This window comes from Gallus gallus, chromosome 2 (genome assembly GCF_016699485.2).
Source record: "Gallus gallus isolate bGalGal1 chromosome 2, bGalGal1.mat.broiler.GRCg7b, whole genome shotgun sequence".
Lineage (NCBI taxonomy): Eukaryota > Metazoa > Chordata > Aves > Galliformes > Phasianidae > Gallus > Gallus gallus.
This window is the reverse complement of record NC_052533.1, coordinates 135,611,710-135,634,196: the sequence shown is the minus strand read 5'-3', so window position 1 is coordinate 135,634,196 and position 22,487 is coordinate 135,611,710. Positions and strand designations below refer to the sequence as shown.

Below are 22,487 nucleotides of genomic sequence, written 5' to 3'. Positions count from 1 at the left end.
TAAGACTAAGACATTTTGTAGGGCAAAGTTGATTAGGAGATAAAAATCTCAATGTATATGGAAATAATAAGTAGTTTTCTTAACAGTTTCAAATTTCTGTTTGATAGAAACTGCTTAGGAGTAAATCCTGAAAGAGAACGTGAACATGTGACTAGCACATCTGAAACTACTCTTTCCACCCCTTTGAATGGGACTTTTTTACTATTGCTGTTTTTATAATTATCAATCCCATAGTTCATGTCTAAAATCACTTTTCTTCAGACGTATACGGTGTGCAGGTTATCATAGTACCATGCCAGCTATTTCCAGTAGGGGGAGAAAATGATGATGGAGTCATATCCTTACAGCTACCCTACTTATTTGTAGAACATGTAATAAGTCTTAAGTAACTACACACGCACATCAGAATTAAATAATGGGACATTTTGTTGCCAGATTTTAGGTTGCAGTTCAATGAACATCCAAAATTTCTTTAGGAGACAGTCTGTCTTGATAGAAAAAAAAAAAAATCCTCTCAATGCTTCCTCTTCTTACACTTTCCCTCAGTACAGTTGTTACTGCACAATGAACTGGATCAGGAGATGATCTGGTTGAAAAATACTTTATGAATAGATATTTCCTTAGTCCAGTTCATCATGCTTTTATGCAAATGCCTGTGACGGCCCACGACAGAAATGTGAGAAAGGGAAAGAAGCTCCTTCTTTGAGTTGTCACTGCTGGCTTAAACTGAAAACAGAGTGTTAGTGTAAGCCTCAGTTCACGCTTCATCCCTCCTATCTTTTCCTTAGCCTCAGCTCCAGTCTCCTACTTTGCATAGATGGTCATATTAACACACCTAGAATTGAATTTCCTCATTAAAAAAGAACAAAAGACTGTCTCTTGCACCAGTCAAAGTTTACTCTGAAGTATTTCACAACTGTTATGTGTTGAGTTAAATAGTAAGGTTGAAAAGAGGGAAATACCTATAAAAATTCACAGGTTATAGAATACATGAGACTAACTAGATTCCTTAAAGCAGTGTATTGTGTGTGTTTTGAGAGCACAAATGAGTTAAAATCAGTGCTGACAGACTGTTTTGATCTTGAATGTGCTGGGGATTGTGAGAATTACCCACTTCATGAAATTCAGTTTCAATTGGTCAGGGCAAGAATTTCTGGGGTACCCTGTGTATAACAGAGGAAGAGCAATTCAGCTGGACAGCACATACTCTTTAGAGTCTATGATATGGCTTCTGTTTAGCTTTTAGTGAGCTTTTAATAATGCTTACTTCTACAGATACTTATTTTTTATTCCCTATTTTGTGTATTAGACTTGTTGGAACACCTGTCTCCTGTTCTAATGACTATATGTCTAACTTACTGGACTCTCCTGTTATTTTTATATTCCTCTGACCCTCGTTCTGTTGCTTATCCTAGCAGTAATTAACAAAACAGTTTAATTTTTTTAATAAATCAAAAAATAGCAGGTTATTATTACTCATTCCGACTTGTATTCAACAAAGGAAACATTAGTTTTTAAAGCAAATCAGAAGAAGATTTAGCAAAATCCCATGTGCAGATGAGAGGCTGTCACAGCTTTTCAGCGGAGATTTGGAATGAGGAGAGTCTACGAGGCACAGATTTATAGAAAGGCCATTCAGAAGCAGCGAATGTTGTTGCACACCAACAGTACCATGATTGTGAGAAGGGACAGAAAAGATGCCAATGCTAGATATGCAGAGGGAGCAGGAATAGAAGTAAAGAGAAACCATGTTTGTAGGAGAGGTTGGCACAAATCCATACAGGGTTTTAGAAAACACTTTTTGCCAGAACTACAGGGAAAACTTTGTTCAAATCACCCACTTACTCAGAAGTGCTTTCAGCTATCAGGTCTTTTTTAGGCTGAAACGTGGCTCTTGCTATCTTCTAATTTTGATCTTTTAATGCTGCTTCAGGAGGATGATCATCTTATTAAGGAAACAGCATCCAGCATTTCTGGTCATCAGCAGGGGGTGAAGAGGAAGGCTGATATGCCACTCGGGTCTCCATTGGAGCCAGGGCAAATACTAGAGAAGAATGAAGACAGTAAAGTCAAACTCAAAATCAGAGTAAGAAATGGAAATTCAACTTGCACAATATGCAGGGTATTCAGAATAACAGCAGTGGCTTCTGTTGGCTTTCCTTAAAGCTGTGTTCAAACAAAAGACATGTTGTGTATATGTGTACAGTAGTTGTTACGCTTACTTTGGCAAAATCATTTCCCATCAGATGCTTTATTGGCTGGCAAGAACTAAAGCTGACAGTTAATGTTCTTGTTCATACAGCTTCACGGTGAATTAGAAAGAAGGGTAGGCATTGACACTTTTTAGTTTTATTGAATTTTTATTCCTTTGCAGTGGTAGATATCACCTTCTTTCCCTCTCACCCCCAGTTTACCTCAAAAATAAAATAAATTCTACATAGTGATATCCCTAAGAATTTATTATTAGCATCTACTTATTTTTTTCCCCAATATCTTAGTTCTCAAACTCTCAAGAAGAGGAGGAGATTGATATGGACACGGTTCATGACAGTCAAGCCTTTATTTACCATCATTTGAATATGTTGGAGAGACCATCAACACCAGGTATGAGCAAATTTATTGTTAAATGATAATATAAAATTCTCAACTTAATCAGTTGTTTTTGATTAAAAAAACAGTAAAAAAAAAAAATCAGGGTTTTTTACTACTACTTATTCTCATATATGTATTGTTGGTAAGTGATAAATGTTGGCCGAATTCAAGGAAGTGTGTAGAAAGTGCACAAGATATTTTTAGCTTCCAGCATGCTTATAGATAACTGTGTACTTGTGTACCTTTGTACGTATCTAAGTAAAGAAAGTGTGCATCAGGTTTATAAGAGTAAAAAGCTTAGAAATGAATTAAATTACAAAAATTGGGATAAAACCCCATAAATATGCAAATGACTAAACTTTGCAATAGTTGTGATCTTAAAAAATAATAATGTTAATGATTGTCCTTTGGAAAAAAATAACAGTCTCTTTTTCTTAACAACTTAATGACTTAACTTCAGTAGTTGGAAAACTTGTAAGCCTCAGAGGGCTTTGTAAAGTTGAGAAGACTGCATCTACAAATATATCATTACTGCATCTTTTTGCTATTATTTCAGTAACTTTGTCATAACATATTTGACAAAACTACGTGTTAAAAATGCACTTCTTAAATACCTTAAGGCTGACTGAACTTTGTTTTGCTTCTGCCTTCTTTCTTCATCTGTCACAACTTACCAGTCAGTAGTCTTTGTTTCTCAAAATATTTTAGCCGTGTTTATAAGTTCACGTACCACATACAGCAGTGGAGCTAAGCTGAGGTTGAGTGGCTGTGTAACTAATCTTCCAAGATCTTGGGCAGTACACACCCCACACTGTCTCATGACTTTCAGATTGCAGTCTCTGCAGTGTGTAAAAGTTAGATGCTTGATCCTAGAAGTCAGATTCAGAGTAGTTACCCTTTCACTTGTTTTTCTCTTTTTATCCAGTGATTGTCTAATGTAAAAAGACACAAAAGAAACCTTACCAGCAGGATCTGGAACATTAGTTCCCAGTTCTGTGTTCTATGTCCTTAGCTTTGCTGACAAGTGACCTCATCCACATCACCCCTGAGTGTTTCTGGCATTTTAGTGGCCTTATTTTAGAGAAGGGCTAATGGATGTTCCTGCGCGAAGTATCCTGCTGAGGCTGGTGCCTAGGGTGCTGGCCACGGATGTGGAAGCTGTAGGTTCATACTCCCTTTGGGCCCAGAACTTACGTTGTACTTCCTTGGCAGATGCTCTAGCCAACAAGGTTTATTTTTTAATAAAAGGTAACTGCTGTCATTGCTCAGCTAACAAATTAAGTTCATATGGGGACATAAAACACAGGGAGGTCTAGTTTCTGCATTCCAGATGGCCTTTGGTTAATGTGTGCCTGTACAGCCAGTTCCACCAGGATGGATTTTCTGTTAGGTACGTGGAGTAGCAATACTCACAACGTTTTGCCTAATTCACAACCATCCTAGGAGAGAAAAAGGAAAATGTACTTTCCTCATGAACTTAGGAGCATAATGCTGCACAACCTTTGTTTTAAACCTCTCAGCTGCTTTGAATTTTGTCCTTAGTGTTACAGTCATTACATTTTCTGTTACGGCAAAGAATGACATATCCAGAGCACTCAAGCGTGAAGCTGATCCACTGAGGATTAGTATTTATAACTCTTACATGATATTTTGCAACAGATTTACTAGACTTACACACTCTACGGGATATAAAGTCATAAACAAAACTCAGCCAAGTACTTCACAAATAGGACTTACGGGACCCTCTGTCAGCCAGCTCTGTGCTCCATGATTATTTCATATTAAGTTTGTGCTTTAATTCAGAATGGAGTAGAAGTGGAATAACAGCCCGTTCACTGCTGCATTTGTAGACCTACAGCATATATAGGAAAATCCACTTTGAGTGTCACTTACGTACCTTCTCACCTCTGCTGCTTAAGCATTCGGTACACTGCAGTACATTTTCTCATCTAGGTAACAAATGAGACAAATGCTGATTTTTTGTTTTCATTTTTAATGAAAGCATTACCTTGAAAAACCTCAGATTAATTTCTTCTTGTGTGTGTGTGTGTGTGTGTGTGTGTGTGTGTGTGTGTGTGTGTGTGTGTGTTTGACTTACGCGCTTACAAACAGTTCCACTATAGATACTCTTTGCTTCTAAAAGTTCACCTGTTTCTTATTCATAGCATTTTTCTTAGAAGCAGAAATGTATGAATTTCAGACTGAGTACATAAAAACAGTTCAATGTTTAGGAAATATCATACTTGGGGGAAAGAATTTCAAACAGATGGGGAAAAATAAAAACATACATAAATAAGATAGAACACTTGTGTGTGAATGGTTTTACGGAGGAATCACAGACAGTATTCCCTGAGGACCTTTGAATTGTTAATTGTTTGCAGGCACGACAAAGAATGGGGGTACACTTCAGTGAGTGGTTATTATGAAACAGATTTATACAGGTTCTGAAATGTTCTCAGGATCTTCTTAGCAAATCTATAAAATCCTGTAATCTGCCTCAGTACTGTGACTCTTACTTGGAAAGCAGTGAGCAATTAGTCCATACTTAATTTTCATCTCACAGCTGTGGGTTATGTCCCCTCATGTCACATGAAGTGTTAGGTCATCAGCCAAGCACATCCCGCGAGGAGCAGCTGCAAGGAGGAAGCTCATGTTGGCTCTAAATGCTGCTATATCTGTGTATTCTGTTTTTACTTTCCTTGCACTGCCCCTCCCTCTGAGTGATAATTTGGATTTGTTCAAGTTGATATAATCCCCATAAAGCCAATAAAGTATTATTTAAAAGCATTTTTTTTCTGTGTGCTTCTGCACATGGATATTTAAGTTTAAGGTACAGACCTGCTGCAAGGGCAGTAAAAGAAGCCACATACTACAACTCTCTCAGGATTACAGGTTTCAGTACTATAATTACAACACCTTTGTTCATACAGAAAGTGGTTTAAATTCTACTAAGGATAATAGAACTGTAGACTCTCATAGTTACATGGGAATCTGAGCATTCTGCAAATTATTTTATTTAAAATTATTTAAAATTATTAACAAAACTGCATTTTTCAGACAGTGCACAGTTCATGTTGTGTTCATTGTTTTTGAAGTACCAAAAACTTGGTAGCTTCTTTTCAGCCTCTAAAACTGCAAGGTCACGTTTCTAAAATGAAAACAGATTCTTATTTGCTACTAAATCATCAAAAACAGTAGTAATGCTCCCTACCCTGTCTTAAGATAGAAGGATTTCAAGACCAGGTTTCATATATGCAGTAGATTTAACATCATATTTCAGGCTGTGAGGTGACTTGTTGTCATGCATTGTTGACTTCTGCGAAATTAGATTAAGAGATACTTCTTCTGTTAATTCAGTATTTCACTCATCTCAAAGTGCAACGCTGCTTCCAAATGCTAAGAGTGGAGCAGTTAAATAAGCAATGTCATCTTTCTGCACTGACACCAGCAGCCTTTTTCCTGGTCACATTCAGCAGCAGTGGGCTTTGAGAAGGCATCATGTCATTCAGAACTCACATCAGAAAAACCTTTAGACTATTCCATGTATCTATTTGGTGTTCTCAGGAATAATTACACTTGAAATTTCCACTGATGATCTTGCAGATCTCTGTTTTACCTTGTAGACGTACATGTAACTTTGAACATGTGTAGGCCACAGTCATACACACTGATGGGTTATCGTAGGTATTGTCTGAAGTTCCAGGAAGTAATGATTTGGCTGGATTCAGTTGTTTCTGGTATAATTTGAATAGAATAAATACTACTGTAAAAGTGTAGAGAGAAACTAGTGATTCCATTTAAACAGCAGGCATGAACCTATGGTGTGAATCACCGTATATTAAGTACAGTTGCCAGAAATTGAGGCTGAATCATAGAAAAAGTCATTCTCTGCAGTTCAGCCAGGTTATCAAAGTTAGCTGTAAGAACACCATTACCTCAACGTTTAGACACTAGTCCATGGCTTCCTGTCAAAAAGGGTTACCTAAACATTAGAATTACAGGCAAGCATGTCAGCAGGCTTCCTTTCCTAGGATGGAAAGAACAACACTGACAATGATGGATTTTTGCTATGCTTTTTAAGGACGAGAAGTTGTTTTAACTCTTCTGTTAGACTGCCCTTTAATAGCTTAAAATATTAACATAGTATCTGTTTGATAGTATCTAATATACATATGTTGACTTTACTGACCAAAATATAACTGCTTCCAAACTGGTAACTCGTAAGTTTGGAGGTTCTGTAGCTAATTTTGCTTCACTGAAATAGCATGTGGTTAATTTTGTGCTTCACAGGAGAGGGTGTTTTCAAGGGCTTTATCCTAAAGTGCATGAAAGCAGCTTTAATACAAATATAAACCTTGTAGAGAAAGAAGGTGGATTAAGGCTAAATTTTCAAGTGAGCTGAGTTGACATATTGATTTAAATACGTGTTTTCTTTTGTAAATTTTCTACAAGGTTAGAGTAAACGTGGCAGAATATCACCAGAGTCAACCTGTTGTTTTAATGTGAGGACAAAGCAACATGGTTTTTAAAGACAAAAGAGAAAGCTAGTTAAACAATCATCAGTTACAAAGATCTTTTATGTGGGCTTGTTTTTTAGTACTTTAGCAGAGGCATCCTTTTTGGTTATAAATCTAGGTAAAAATTGCATGAAGTCAAGAGAATCTGTAAACTGGAAGTAGTTAAAATTTTTACATCAGGACCAATTGAACTGATTTGTTAAGCACAACCTCAGAAAACGTTTCTGTAAGTAGACCTCTCCTCACCTGAACTCTCAGCTTTACAGTACGATCGTTAAAAGAGCACTCTACTAGACACAGTGGATAGCTTTTTTTTCCAGAGATGCATGGTTTGAAAATCGTGCTTCTCAAGACAAAGTGCTTCAACACAGAAGCTTGGGGTTGTCTATATTCAGTGATTTCTTAGTATGCGCTTCATTGATGACTCAGGAGATGCGTAAACTAGGCATGAAATTAAAAAATGGTGTTGGGTGTTTCCAGGGCAATCCTAGGATGAAAAGTAGAAATAAGGAGAATCAATATTTGTCAAAACAGTTTTCAAAGTCTTCTCAGCATTTTTAGTCTTAGCCCTTTAGAAAAAGCATCGGCCAGAGCTGCAAACCAGCTGCTAGGCAGAGAGTGCATGATTTTTCTCATTAGAAAGCTTTCTTTGGGTTCTGGGAGAGACATATTAAGTGTTAGCATACTTGTGTTGATGTCACCTTCTTCCCAAAGGTGGTCGGTGTCAGGTTCTGGAACACCAGGCTGTCCTCAGCCAGAACACTGGACCCATGGGCCTTACCCTTTGCTGTGATTTGTGAAGTTAATTTCTTCTTCGGTGACATTTGAATAAATGAGGGTGCCAACTGGATCATTTTTAACAAGTGTCCATTTGGAAAAGTCGTACTTAAGCCAGCAGTTTTAAATAGATTGTAAATGCAAAGAAACACAGACTGTAAGTCTGTGGTGTCCCACCCTCTTCACACACAATCAGAAATATAGGAGAGGCCACTTGGAACATCTCATGTAAGTTTGTTGCCATGTACAAGTCTCAAGTTATATTTTACCAAATAGTAAAGGTCCAGTATAAAGCGGTATAGCTAAAAAACTCAACCCAGTGGCATTGTTCATGCACTCATCATTCCTGAAAAAAACAAACAAACAAAAAAAAGCAAAGAAAACAGCTTTGCCCTACGTAGTTGATGGACACGATATTGTAATTATCTGACAGCAAATTTTTATTCATGACAGAAAATACTGCTTAAAGCTTATCAAGACCTAAAACCTTTTCATCCTAAAACTAAACCATGAGATCCATTTTTATATTTTATTCTCCCTCACACTATCTCCAGCATGTGTATCGTTCCATGTGACAAGATGTGCACAATGTTTCTGATCTCTTCCCCCATGGGAGGGTAATGCTGTCTAATTTTAAACAACTACCAAGCTCCCTGGAACACCAATAAGCCAATAATTAGATTGGAATCTCTACATTTGAAACAGGAGGAGATCCAAGTGGACGGACACATGCATGTGCATTCTTTTCCAAGGAATGCTACTACCCACTTCAAAAACGAGCTCCTGGGCTTGTCCTCTCCTATTATTTGGGAAAGGTGGGTTCCCATCCCGCTGCCTGTGCCATGAGGAAGTGGGTTCCCTGCAGGAAGAGGGAGTACTTCATGTCTCCTTGCGGCAGCCTCAGTCCTGGTGGTACAAGAGTGTTTCTAATGCCCTTAATAGCAACTCTGTTTAGCCTTGCTTTCCCACTTGGAAAGGAAGTATTGTGCAACTGTAATACTAGTAATAATACAGAATGAATTTGACGGGTACAAAAGTGTAAAATCTTTTATAGAGTGTTTTCCTGGCAGTAGAGTTCAGCAGTCTGTATGCATCCATTCTGAGCCATCTCCCAGGATCGACGTATTGGTATCGGTGTATATCAAGGTTGCCCAGGGAGGTGGTGAAGTCACCATCCCTGGAGGTGTTTAAGGAAAGGGGAGATTTAGTACTTAGGGACATGGTTTAGAGGGCTGTATCAGTGGTAGGTGGGTGTTTGAACTAGGTGATCTTAGAGGTCTTTTCCAATATCTGTTTGATTCTATTTGATTCCTGATTTCAAAGCACGCTTTAAAAGTAAGAAGACATTTTCCAGGCAGCTTACATTTTTACTTTTAAAAAATAAAGGAAGCACAATAGATTTTGGCTGTCATTGACCTCACTGAAGAAAATATATGTATACCTCCTATTTGCTCAGTAAAAGTAGATTTCTGCAATGAATTTTTTCATATCGACAGTTGTACCATATTGCCATTATTGATTGTTTCCTTAAGTGTCTGTAGTCTGAGAGCTGCAGTTGGATCGGAATTATCTCCTTTCTGAAGATCATCTTGCCTTTCAGTTTCCAGGTGTTCATCTCTCCCTCTTCAGTCAGTGGCTTACACTACTGTTGTGTATACTATCCAAGTTGCTGCAGATAATGATACTTTACATAACAGCTTGAAATACAAGTTTTTTATAACCTAGCTGGAATAAGTTACAGAACAATCATGTGGACTGTTTCTTAGCATGGCTGGTAGTGCAGTAAACAGCAGGAAACCTGCATTGGTGTCAGTGCAGCAGTGTTAAGAGTTTTTTTGCATCCTTGGTATTCAGTGGCACTCGGCAGTAGAGCTACTGCTACACCATCCTTGCAAACTTATACCCATATCCTTATATAGTTCTGGGTAATGTTTTTAAAGCTCAAAGGCTTAACTTTGATTTGAGGTTGGTAGAAAAGTAGCATCTAGACTTACGGGTTTAGTTTCCATGTCAAAGTGATTTCAAATTCTGGAACTAATGGAGCTGTGAAGGTTTAAAGGTTTGTGTCACAGATGTGGGTTTTTGTTTTTGACTATAGTCTGCCTCGTGTATTTTAAGACATTTGCCTCTAGCTTGCTGTGAGATCATATTCTGTACCTTAGATATTTTTTTAAGGATGAATGCTGACGGGTTCTGTTTTAGGTTTTTTTGCTATGTTCTTTATTTCTGTGTAACTCAAAGTAGCATTGCCAGGATCCACCTTTAAGTACTGTAGCATATTTTAATGAAGTCAGATAGTGCCCACTTTTGTTCTCTGAGGTCCTTCTCTGATGCTCAGTCAGATAAATGCTCCTTTTTCTACTGTTTTGCATACTGTCTTTTTTGCATGCTTGCAATAGCTAAAAGCAAAATGTTCCTATTTATCTAAGAGCTGTATGCTTTAGGCAAATGAGCTTAGGATATGGGGATGAGCTTAGGTACAGGTACTCCTGAAGGGAAATAGAATTAGAATTAGTTGAATTGTGAAGCAGGTTTCTTACGTGTTTGCTTGCTGTCTGCATAGTTGAGAACCACTCCAGATAAAAAAGAGTTGTAATAACTGCATTGTAATGACTGCAAAGTCAGAAAGCAGAAGTTTGAATTTGTGTGCATACCTTCTTATCTGCTGCAATACACTTCAAAAAATAGGGTCAGTATGAGCTCTGGCAATAAATATTTGCACTTACAGTTGCTTATTGCATCATTCTGATGAATACAGAATTAATTTTTACTAAAAAAACATTGGTGTATTCGAGATTTTAAGTGCATGGGAAACTGTTCTCCAGTCTGACCTCCGTAACATGAGCAGAATTCTATAATGCACCAAATTCATATGCTGTATTTGAGCCCAAACATATTTCTAGAAAGGCATCACTTTTGATTTTTTTGAAGACTTCACACAGTAGAGATTCTGATATCACCGATTCTCCAAACTGCATAAAACATTTCATGTTTCTGATTTGAATTTCAAATGCTGCTCACAGGTGCAGATTTTGTTTCTTCCACCTTTATTAGAAAAAGCAAACAAACACAAACAGCTGAGTTGTACCCTCTGAAAACTTTCTTCCGTGTATACTCGATTGAATCCATTGTTAATCTTTGATAAGGCTACAAAGGTTGCATGGAAATCTTCCACAGTGCTTGTCTTAATGCAGCGAGCTGGTTCTTCAGACTTCCTGGATTAAAGCATTACCACAGAAGAATCATTATTGCTCTTTGAGGGACATGGTTTAGCGGGAACCATTGGTGAAGGGCAAATGGTTGGACTGGATGATCCTGTGGGTCTTTTCCAACCTTAGCGATTCTATGATTTTAAAGTAAAATGTAGAAGCAAAAGAGACACTGGGAAAAATGCATTTGCAAATATACAGAAAAAGACTATTATAAGGTATATAACATAATTCCCTGTTATTGAATGGAGATATTTTCACCAAAAATTGGAGGGAATAAAAAAATACCTAAACAAATAAACAAGATAACAGTCACGGCAGCTGGGAAGAACATCCACTCAGTAAAAGCTTTGAGAGTCTGATGGTGCTTTTGTACACATCCAGTAGTTAAAGCACGTCCTTGCGCTGTGAGTGCTTTGATTGAAATTCTACCTAAAGGACTTCAAGGCTTTCCAACTTCTAACTGTTTCCACTAATTAATGGTGCTATTCTTAGGTTATTTCCCTTTCGCTCCTCCTCCTGGAGCCTATTGCATTTGGTGTGAATAACGAAATTTTAATGTGTCCTGATAAAGATGTTGTAATTGTCTTTATTGAATTTTTGTTTAAGAACAAAACTTAGTATAGTCTTTCGGATAGACTGAATTGATTGTAAAATGCAGTTTTGAATCATAGAATCATAGAGTCACAAGGTTGGAAAGGACCTACAAGATCATCTAGTCAAACCACCCTCCCATTACTGTTGCTACCACAAGCCACTAAACCATATCTCGTAGCTCCTCATCCAGACGCCTCTTGAACACTGCCAGGGATGGCGACTCCACCACCTCCCTGGGCAGGCCATTCCACTGCCTGACCACTCTCTGAGAGAAAAAGTTTTTCCTTATGTCTAATCTAAACCTCCTCTGGTACAACCTGTGGCCATTTCCTCAGGTCCTGTTTGTTGCCTGGGAGAAGAGGCAAAACCCCTCCTCATCACAACCTCCCTTCAGGAGTTGTAATTGAAGTGTCAGTTTAATTACGCTGTTCAATATCAGAAAGGTTTCTATATTGCAGGGAGTTTAGTTCTTGACTAAAAGGAGTTTACATCCCAAAACTACTCTTTAATGTGTCAGTTTCTCATAGTTTCCATGAGCAACTATATTTTGATTTAATCTTGGTATAGTGACCTTCTAAATGTGTTTTAGGTGTGATTTCTGGATGCCTATCTAACTTGCAGTTACTGATCTCTTTACAATTCCTAATTATCTGGGATGCATTTGTACTTTTGAGGGAGGAAGGAGTACCTTCCATCGGTAATATAGAAGTATTAAGTGCATCTTCAGAAATGTCTCTGAACAAAGAAGTTGTTGATGGCACTGCTATAGTAAGGGGTTCTGCGTATGCACATTCAAATGACAACGTAGATCTGACATAGTAATTCAGTACTTCTTCTGTTCGAAAATATTAACCCCATTGTATCAATTTGGTTTTTTAGGCAAAGAGCAGTCTTCGGGAGAGGTGACCATGCACCCTGTCTCAGCAGCTCCACTCTCTGTGTTCAGTAAAGAGTCCAACTCCTCAAAACACAGCGACCACCATCACCACCACCACCACGAGCACAAGAAAAAGAAAAAGAAACACAAGCATAAACATAAGCATAAACATAAACATGACAGTAAAGAAAAGGAAAAGGAGCCCTTTGCTTTCTCTAACAGTCCAGCCAGTGCACGATCAATCCGTTCCCCATCACTTTCGGACTGATACTAATGGCTTCTCTGGAGTTCAACTTGCAGTATTCTCTGAATGCTTACAAGGATGTATATAACTGTAGCTTCTATCTTTTTTTTTTTGTTTTTTTTTTAATGGAAATAGGAATACGTGCATTGCCTCAGCAATTCAGAAGCTCTGCCACCATTGTCTGAAGCCTTCCATTTGCATATGCAGTTGTTGAAATAATCTGATTCAAAAAGTATGATTGAGTCATTTTGTATCTCACTCTTCTCCGCACCTCCCACTCTTTTTTCCATTTTAAACAAAGAAAACAACCCTTTTTGTAAGCACCCCACATCCACTGGCAACTCCCTGCACATCATGATGTCCATGTGTACTGCCAGAATCAATTATGTTTTAATCCTTTGAAGAATGTTATGAGGCAGAGTATATACAGAAGCCAATTGCCAGACCTCTGGTGAAGTGCTGTTTCCAGAGTAGCATTGTATAACTGAGTGTAGACCTCCTGAGAAGACAAAGTTTTTCTGTAGTCTTCAGTTGAGCTGTTTCTTGCTTTAACGCCTGCAATGTGATGCCCACTTTTTAAGAACAATTTCCTTGTTCAGATGCTAAAGCCCTTGAAAAAAAGTTCTGAGCTGCTTTTGAGCTGCCGGTATTTATTATGGATGTGAACATTTGACATTCTGCAATTATGTTTTTGTAATTTGAGCAAAATGCTTCATGCGTGTTTTGTCCTGCAATTAGGCTTTTAATAATCCAATAAAGTTTGCAAATCATTTTGACAAAGGCAGAGTTTTCTTCAAGCTTGACACTGGGATATGCTTTTGAAAGATGTCTTTGTTCAAACTGAAAATATTTTTTTGGAAGCTTAAGAATTAAAAGATTAAAATATATTTCCTCCTTCTGAAAGGCGTTTTCTTGGAAGCATTCTGCAGTATCACTTTGTGAATCCACAGACACAGTGCGCTGTTAGGTTCACCTCGGTCTGGGACTTGAAATGATGGATGCATTCAGATCTTTTTAGCTGTGTTTTATGCAGTGTACTGTTTACACTCAGCGAATGTTTTATTTAAAAACAGAAGCGTTTAGAAGTTTTGCTGTTAGAGATAAATCATCTCTGCCGCTTTTACGTGTTCTCTTTATTTGTACGTAGAGGCAGGGGTTTTATTTCCTTGTACCAGTTGACTTTTATTGCCCAGGTTTCGTACCACATTTGGTTTCTGTAAGATGGTTGTATGTGAGTTAAGGATTTTCTCCAGAATTTTCCCCATATTCCTGTGAGAGATCGATTCTCCTTCTAAGGCAAAGAGAGAGTTTTCAACAGGGACCCACAAAGATTTTTTACAGCCATATTCTGTTTCATGGAAGTTAATAAATGCTTTTATATTGTATACCTGCTGCTGAATCCTGTACTTCTTGTGATAACAAATCATTTGTAGAACTGAAAGACGATAGATGCATTTTGTAAGACACATACATCGATTTGTTACTCAAATGCCGTATCCCTTTTAATACTGTGTGAATAGTGCTGCTAGTTGTTGTACTCAGAGCACGTGTTAAAATACATTTGAGCTGGATTTGGCCATGGTGGTGTGGGCAGCATTGGAGCCTTTCCATGCACAACGCATTGGCTGCCTGCTGCCATGCAGGGCTCTTCGTGCTGGCGTAAGCCCAGGTTGGTGCAATTTGTGACCACTGTCGCCTGCGAAGCTTACAAGCTCTTGCAGTCCGGGTGAACTGGAGATGCAACAAGAAAAGCTCCCAGCATGGGTAGAATGAGGTACTGAGCATCTTTTGGATAGGCTGACTACAAGCGCTGTTCAGCTGACTGGAGCCAGAGAGCTGTTCTGTTAGCATCATGAATTGTGAATCACAGGGAGAGGTTCGGGAGGCTATAGTAATAGCTCAATGGAAATATTTTTAGCTATTTTTTCCCTTGGCTAAGGAGTGAGGTAACAGTGCCAAAGGTGTTTGTGGGAGACCTGGGCTAATGTGCAATGAAAGGTGGCATTGTTTGGTGGAGCGAAGGCAGAGGCATTTATGTTTTAAAAATGAGATCATAGGTAATTTAGGCTGGTGTTTCTGCTTCTGGAGATGTGGATTTACACCCTTATACTGAAGGGAAATGTATTGTTCAGTGATACGGGCACAGAACTGGGAGCCGCCACGGTAATTCTAGCGTCATCTATTTGACTCCAAGCAAATTATTTAATATATGGTAAGGAAACGTGGTGAAGACACAGTTCCTAGCAAATTAGAGGAAAAAAAGCTAAGAGGACTTTTCCAACACGGTTTCTGAGGTTATGTCATGGTCCTGGTTCCATCAGCATATCCACTGGTGTGGATCCTTCAAACATGTAAAATATTGCTTGAAAAAAAAAGAAATCATCAGTTTTTCTTATTTCCCATGAGAAGGAAGGCGTTGGCTGTATTTGTAGGAAAAGATATTTTTGTGGAATGATAAAAGTTAAGGTGGAAAGTGGTGTAGTAGTGTGGTGAAGTGCCTCTTCTTGTAGGTTTGTAAGCAGCGAATTGGAAAACACCTGTAGAGGGTGGTTGGGGGAAGTTTTGCCCTGCCACAGTGCAGGTCTTTGGGTTAAGATCTCTTGTTATAGTTTGCTTCCATGTTCACTTCGATCTTCTGTTTTTCAGCCAGTTAATTATTGTGGTGACTCCTTGGGTGTGATGGGGCTTACAAACGGAGCTCTTTGCTTGCCGAAGATCTGGCTGTGAATGGGGCTCAGCCTGGGTTTTTCTTCTGTTTAAAAACTGATGACTCTTTCAAAATTACAACTTTGTGGATTCCACTTAAAACTGTGTATTTGGATAGTGATTAACTCTTCATCCTCTCCACCTTCAGAGTTGATATGTTGGATGTGTCACGTAGGGTTTATCTGAGTACTCATTTTTGCTTCAAACTTCTGGTGTGTAGCTCGTGGTGAAACAAAACAAAAGCAGAAGCTCAGGGTTGGCCTCTTCCCCCAGGTAACAGTGGTAAGAAGAGAGGTGACAGCCTCAAGTTGTGCCAGGGGAGCTTCAGGTTGGATGTTAGGAAAGACTTCTTCTCAGAAAGTGGTGAGGCATTGGCACTGCTGCCCAGGGAGGTGGTGGGGTCACCGTCCCTGGGGGTGTTTGAGACAAAGAGTAGATGTGGCTCTGAGGGACGCTGTTTAGTGGCAGTGATGGGGATGGGCTGATGGTTGGACTGGACGATCTCCGTGTTTTTTTCCAGCCTTACTGATTCTGTGATTTAGGTGAGTGGTATCAGAGCACTGGAAGAAAATGCATTGCACGTACAAAGTAAAAATGCGCAGAGGTCAAAGTTTGGAGAATTTAATTTCGGCATTTTGATTTTTAATGTGAACTTTTTGATCGCTATAAAGAACTGTTATGAAAATGCCTGCATGCAGTTTTATCACAAACTGCTCATCTTGTTTTTCTTAGCATAATTATAGAATAAGACATCCACAAAGTAAGTGCTGCTGTTCCGAGCTATCCGAGCACGTTTACAAATCTATTTAGGGCACAGCTTCTTTCCGTGGCGTCCGAGTGAGCGTTCATTTCAGCTTTTTTGGTCTTGCCCACCTGTTCTGGTTCTGTGGAGGAAAGAGCAGAGCACGGACCCCTGAGCTCTCGGGTGGGCTGGCAGAGAGCTGTGCGCTCCCATAACGCGCTCAACTTCACATCAGGGTCGCTATCCAGGACAGCAGCGCATCCTTGCACTGTTTGGCTTTTTAGAATACAAAAGCTATTTAGTTTCAGTTGATTTTGTATTCGTAGAAATCTGATAATTTGTGTAACTTTTTCATGTAAGGAAATTCAAGGCACGTCAGTATTTTCAGTTCCCTGGGGCAGTTTATTCACGGAAAATTAAGAACCTGATTTTTAACAGAGCATCAGTATTGCATAAGGGGCCTGAAAAATATACAAGGTAAATATAAATGTTTAGAATGAAATCGGATCACTGTATATATTTACATTTCATACTAATATAAATAGTTATATGAATACATATTCATAAAATATGTATTTATATTTATTTCCTGTTTTTACGATGTAAATGTGCGACCCTGCACATAGCAGGGGGTTGAAACTCAATGATCATTGCGGTCCTTTTCAACCCAGGCCATTCTATGATTCTATGATGAAAATGGCAATAATAATTTGAGTGTTTTCGTGCACATGTTTTCATACACAGGAAGCCATGGCAGCTAATACATAAAGCCTGTGTTATTCCACAGCCATCTGATATCACTTGGAGACAGCGCAGGGCTGGGCTCAAGGTCTTCCATCTTGGGGACGTCCCCACTCTTTGGCAGTCCAAACTGCACTGTGAATAGGTTCAGAGATGTTTGGATGTTCTGAACCAGACTCACACTGAAAGCTTTGGAGCACTGATGGGAAACAGACTCACAGACTGGCATTTATTTTCCGTGCTGCCTTGAAAATAAAAGGGGAATGGTCTCAGGAGTAATGCTCAAAAGCAGCTCTTCAAAAATGACTCCGAAGGGTGATCATAGGTCAAGTAGATCTTTTAATCATTATTTTTATTCTTTTAATTTATTTTTTCCTCTCTTCTTGCAGAAGAAGTACCTCATTCTGAAAATGTGCTTTTCATTTCCTAAATGGATTCCTATTTTTTATAAAGCGTAAGTGTTCGATAATTGAAAACAAGCCCCCGAAGAAGGGAGAAGTTGAAAGCTGTAGAAATGAAAGCACATTTCAAGGGCCTTCATTTCTTCCCTCTTTCAAAAACTTAACTTCAGGAAAAAACACCCTTTTGGAAGTCATCTGTCCCTCACCTTTCCAGGAAAAGGAGGGACGATGACTCAGGCTCGCTGCCGGTGTCGAAGCTGTGAGTAAGGCTCTGTTTGGGGACGGCCGTGCCAAGCCCCACCGCCTGCGGCTTCCAGTGCAGGACCTGAAGGGATGCAGTATGAGCAGCAAGGGGCTCACAGCTCAGCACAGCATGGCCCAAAGCAGTGGGGGCCCAGCTGACCTACCATCAGAAGGTTCTGCTCAGCATCTGATCGCTTGTTTTCCTGAATCTTTGAGTTTTTAACGGCATAGAAGTTTGACATTCTGAACAGGTGTTGTGGTGGCTCACCTCCCATCCAGAAGGCAAATCAAAGCCTATGTGGGAAGAAGGCGTTTTTAGCAGTTTGGGAAATACTTGAGGACAGCTTTCCGAGGTGGTATAGCAGTCACGAAGGTCCCTGGCAGTGTGTTGCCAGTTCTAGTTGCCTAATTGCAATTTTTTTCTGTGCTCTGAGAAAATTGAGGTAATGAAGGGGGAAGAGAAGGGATGGAGAATTGTTTGGTACCACGGGGGAGATGTGGAGAGACAAAAGGGCTCATCGGTTCTGTCACTCACCTTCCTAACACTGTTCCTACTGCTCTTAGAGGTTTTGGACTCACACAGTACACTTGTTTCTCTCCCTTATCTCTTTATTTTTAGTTCTTCTTTCAACATACTGATGTACTCATCATCTGAGAGCTGTCCCAGCCTCAGGAGAGGCAGATCACACAAAGGCATCCAGAAAAGCAGGGACAGGATGATGCTCTGCACTGTGGCTGGAATCTCCTGTCTCAGCTTTCCATGCTCTTTTGCCTGCTTTATGGCTGAAGGCAACCACAGCATGTTTGCCTTCTTGGAGGATCAAGCATAATGTTCCTCATTCCCTATGAATGCACAGAGTCCATCCAAACATCTTATTGTTTCCTTGCATTTGGAGAACTGTGCACAGAAGTAGTTTCTGTCTCTCATATTTCTACCAGAGGATGCAGTCATTTTAAAAGGTTGAGATTCGTGTATTTGTTATGGAGTACTCGACTAATTTGATAATACCAAATACATTCAGTTGCATTAATTTTTAAAAATATGAATACAAATTTGTTTTTGGAATCATAGAATCCTTAGAGTTGGAAGGGATCTCTGAGGGCCATCTGGTCCAACTCCCCTGCAATGAACAGGAACACCATGGCTAGATCAGATTGCCCAGGGCCTGATCCAGCCTCGCTTTGAAAGCCTCCAGGAATGGAGCATCCACCACATCACTGGGCAATCTGTTCCTGTGCCTCACCACCCCTATTCACGTGCCTATGAGGATGTTATGGGAGACAGTGTCAAAAGTCTTGTTGAATTTCAGCTGGACAACATCCACTGCTCTCCCCTCATCTACTCAGCCCGTCACTCTGTCATAGACTATCAGATTGGTTAAGCATGATTTCCACTTGGTGAAACCACGCTGACTGCCCCTAATCACCTTCTTGTCCTCCACATGCTTAGAGATGGGCCTCCAGGATGGTTCCACCACCTTTCCTGGGATAGAAGTGAGGCTCACAGTTTCCTGGGTCCTCCCTTTTACCCTTTCTGAAGACTGGAGTCACATTGGCAGATACCTGTCTGCTGGAGAAAAACAAGGACACTGTGCATCTTAAGGCATTTCTTTAAACTCTATTCAAAGTAGACTTTCATCAGCATCCATAATGTGATTACAGTTAAAAGAAGTTCTAGATGGAAGATTTTGTGTGTCCGGTACCTAATATTCTTGGGGGTTTCACACTCATTGGAGGGAGATCCCAGTATCGTTCAGGCTAGGGATGTTTATTCATCTGCAGAGTTCCTCTCTGGGCACCATTCCCCTCTTCCCTCAAATTATCACTCAGGTCCTCCACCTGCATGCAAATAACTCCCCTACCCTTTCAAGGAGGCAGGAGAAAGTGCACGAGAAACACGTGAGCTCAACCAAGCTGTGGTCATACCTGGCGGGGCTATTCCTCCAGCTCCTCCTTCCACATTATATCTCCTGATTAATAAGGGCACATCTACTGTTTAGGTGAGCTGCTCAGGACGTTTAGGTGCTCATATCGTGAAAGCACCTTGACAGGGTGGGGAAGGGGCAAGGACTGGGATATGAATTCACGTCATGGACAAGGGCCACCACACACCCTGTCTGTTCTCAGGTTCCTTCTCTTCTCCCCATACCCACCCTATGTCTCCTCACTTCCTTTTCCCCAGTTTTCTTCTCCTCTTCTGCAGTTTTGTTTTTGTTTGTTTTTCCATAGCTTCAAGGAGGATCTGCTGAGGGTGTCAGGGCTTTAAATTCCATTGAGATGACGAGCAGAACTGGGAGCTGCAAGTATTTTTCTACAGAAGGTATGAAATAGTCTTTCGTGCCCCTCAGACAACTACAGAGATGGCTAAAATTGTACACGTACATGAGAGCCATCTGCTAATTAGATGCTGCCTACTCTCATGGTTTGTTGTTTTACTTTGCCACAGATTTTGACTTCCTCTTGTAGGTTTTTTTTATTGCCTGGATCAATGGTGTTCTGCGCTTGGTTGTCTGCATCACCTCTGAAATGTTGGAACTGGGCTGAGAGGGCGGACCTGAGCAGTGATAACCCATTTGTATGACCAAAGCTCAAAGCACCTCTGCTCAGAGCACACTTCCAGCACTGCATTTACAGGAAGGTCTGTCTGGGCAGCATTTTGGACTGAGAGGAAAACAGGCAGGTTTGTTCAAGGTCAGATATACATATATTTCTTTTTAAAAGATAAGCCTTCTGTTAAGCATACGAAGCATGTGAAGCTGAACCTGGTCATGCATTATGTCCCTTTCATACAGAGCCTAGATTTTTTTAACAACATTTTTTAAATGATTGTAGGATTTCTATGTGTACACATATACATAATATTAGCTACATATAGTATTATATTTACATATTATGTATAAAGTATGTCTAGTTTTTTACATATTGCATATACATAAATTGACATTATACAACACTGATCATGTTCAAAGCCAATAATGTCCATATTAAGGCTTGATTCTGAAATATAGCAAAACCTCAGTAAGGCACATGGAAATGAGAGGCCTCGCTGTGAGCTCTGAGAAGTCCTCTGAGAATGAGTGAACATGTCAGCACCCTGAAGTGAGATACACTTAAGAGCTTTTTACAATGGATGCTTGTACATGATACACATCAGTGTACTGTGAAGTGGCTTGTTATGGTAAGACCATAATAGAAAACTTTTCTGTTGAAATGGTTCTCTCTCCCTACTTCTTGGGAAATATTTGTTCAAATAAATACATGGGTTAGTAAGGAAACAGATAGTTATTTGTCTCTCAAGTGTGAGTAATGTAACATGAACAAGCATTAATGACCTAACTCCTTAATTCAACAGGAGATCCTTATTTTTCTTACACGCTAGCTTATTTCTTAATACTTTGGAATCCATTGCTCAGTGTGCGTTGTGTGTTCCCAAGGGAGCTGAGCACAAGCTACAAGCTTTGGATAACTTTCAGCTCTGTTCAATTTTATCATCTCTTGGACTGTCCCTTGGACTTCTTCTCAGTGGCTGGCAGCTATGTGTATCTGAGTCCTGAATCATCCACTGACATCTGCCTGAAATAATGACAAGACTTGCAGTTTTCAGTGGATGTTAGAGGTAGAATTGCCCAAACCATTCACGTGGTTTAGAAGTCTTCACCCAATTTCCAGAAAAGTCTTAAGCGTGGTGAAATCTAAACCCCGTGAATTGCCAGGAGACTTAGATCAGTGGCTGAAGAAGTTTATGAAACCACTGCCTGCAGGGCAGGGCCAGCAGATGGGGATGGGTTCTTTGGCCTAGGTCGTTCTGGAGAGAAATCTGGTGGTTTAGATTGACCTCTGCCAAAGGTGAGTCAAATGTGAAATTGAAAGTCAAGTTAGCTTGGGGAGTGAGGGAATAAACTCATTGGGCAAGGAGCTGGAACAAGGAACAGCTGATAGAGAATGGAAGTTAAAGAATGGTCTGAGAGAGAACAGAGGCAGGGTGGAGAAGCTGAGCACTGAGGGACAACAGGAGAAAGTGACTGGACAAAATCCCTCTGAGTCACAATCCCTTACAGAAATTGGGCTATAACTGGAGATGCAGGAATCTCCAATGCCCCTTGGTAGCGCAGCCATCTGCTAAAATGTTTGATGGTTCTCTCTAAGTGACTGCTAGCAAAAAAAAAGATGGCAATCAGCTGTGAGCCGCCAGTCTCACCTTGTGCAGTCCTGCTAAGTTTCAAACTGCTGCTGTTGAACCACACGAGGGGCAATTTGTGTCACATCACTGAGACAGAGTAGAAAGTCCTCTTCCTAATCCAATCTTTGAAAGAAAACAGAGCAAACAAAACCAACAACAAAAAAAAGCACACCGAAGTATTCTCTTTGGAGAATATGATTAAGGCTGCAATTCAAGTGGACGAGAGACCACCTGGGCAACTTTACTCAGCCCCTGGCATCAAATTTTGACGGGACGACCTGAAAGCTGTGTCGTGTGGGGCAGTGCAGTCATGCTCAGCTGAGTCTTGTTCTGGAAAGCTGTATCTTTTTAGTGTATCATAGACAGAATTGTGCTGCCAGGTCACTTCAGCTATAATTTTCAGAAAAGGTCATTTCTAACTTCTTCACTCAGCGCTCAGCTTGAGACACACAGTCCTGATTTGGTGAACCCAGCAGCTCTGATAACTCTGACTGGAGACAACGGGCGTCTGTGCTTAGCCCAGCACAGCTCATCTCTGCTTGTGCTCGTTATGGGATGTCACAGAACTGTTACATACTGCTATGCATTCTAAAAACTGGGAATAGTAATGCCTTATGCCACGTTCTTACAATTAGTTTGTTAATATCTCTGTGTCTCATCT

The 22,487-nt window shown here is 40.0% G+C and overlaps 1 protein-coding gene across 5 annotated transcripts in view; it reads left to right on the top strand.

Moving 5' to 3' along the window:
• The window catches only part of TAF2 (TATA-box binding protein associated factor 2), a 56,689-nt gene extending 42,491 nt beyond the window's left edge, over window positions 1–14,198 (top strand). For 3 of the 5 annotated variants that reach the window (XM_040685888.2, NM_001305162.2, XM_040685913.2), the window contains 3 exon segments: window positions 1,934–2,086; window positions 2,499–2,604; window positions 12,572–14,198. In XM_040685888.2, the coding sequence (XP_040541822.1) occupies window positions 1,934–2,086; window positions 2,499–2,604; window positions 12,572–12,837 (525 nt within the window). In that variant the 3' untranslated portion in view covers window positions 12,838–14,198. 5 annotated transcript variants of the gene reach the window in all.
• Window positions 14,199–22,487: the final 8,289 nt, after the last annotated feature.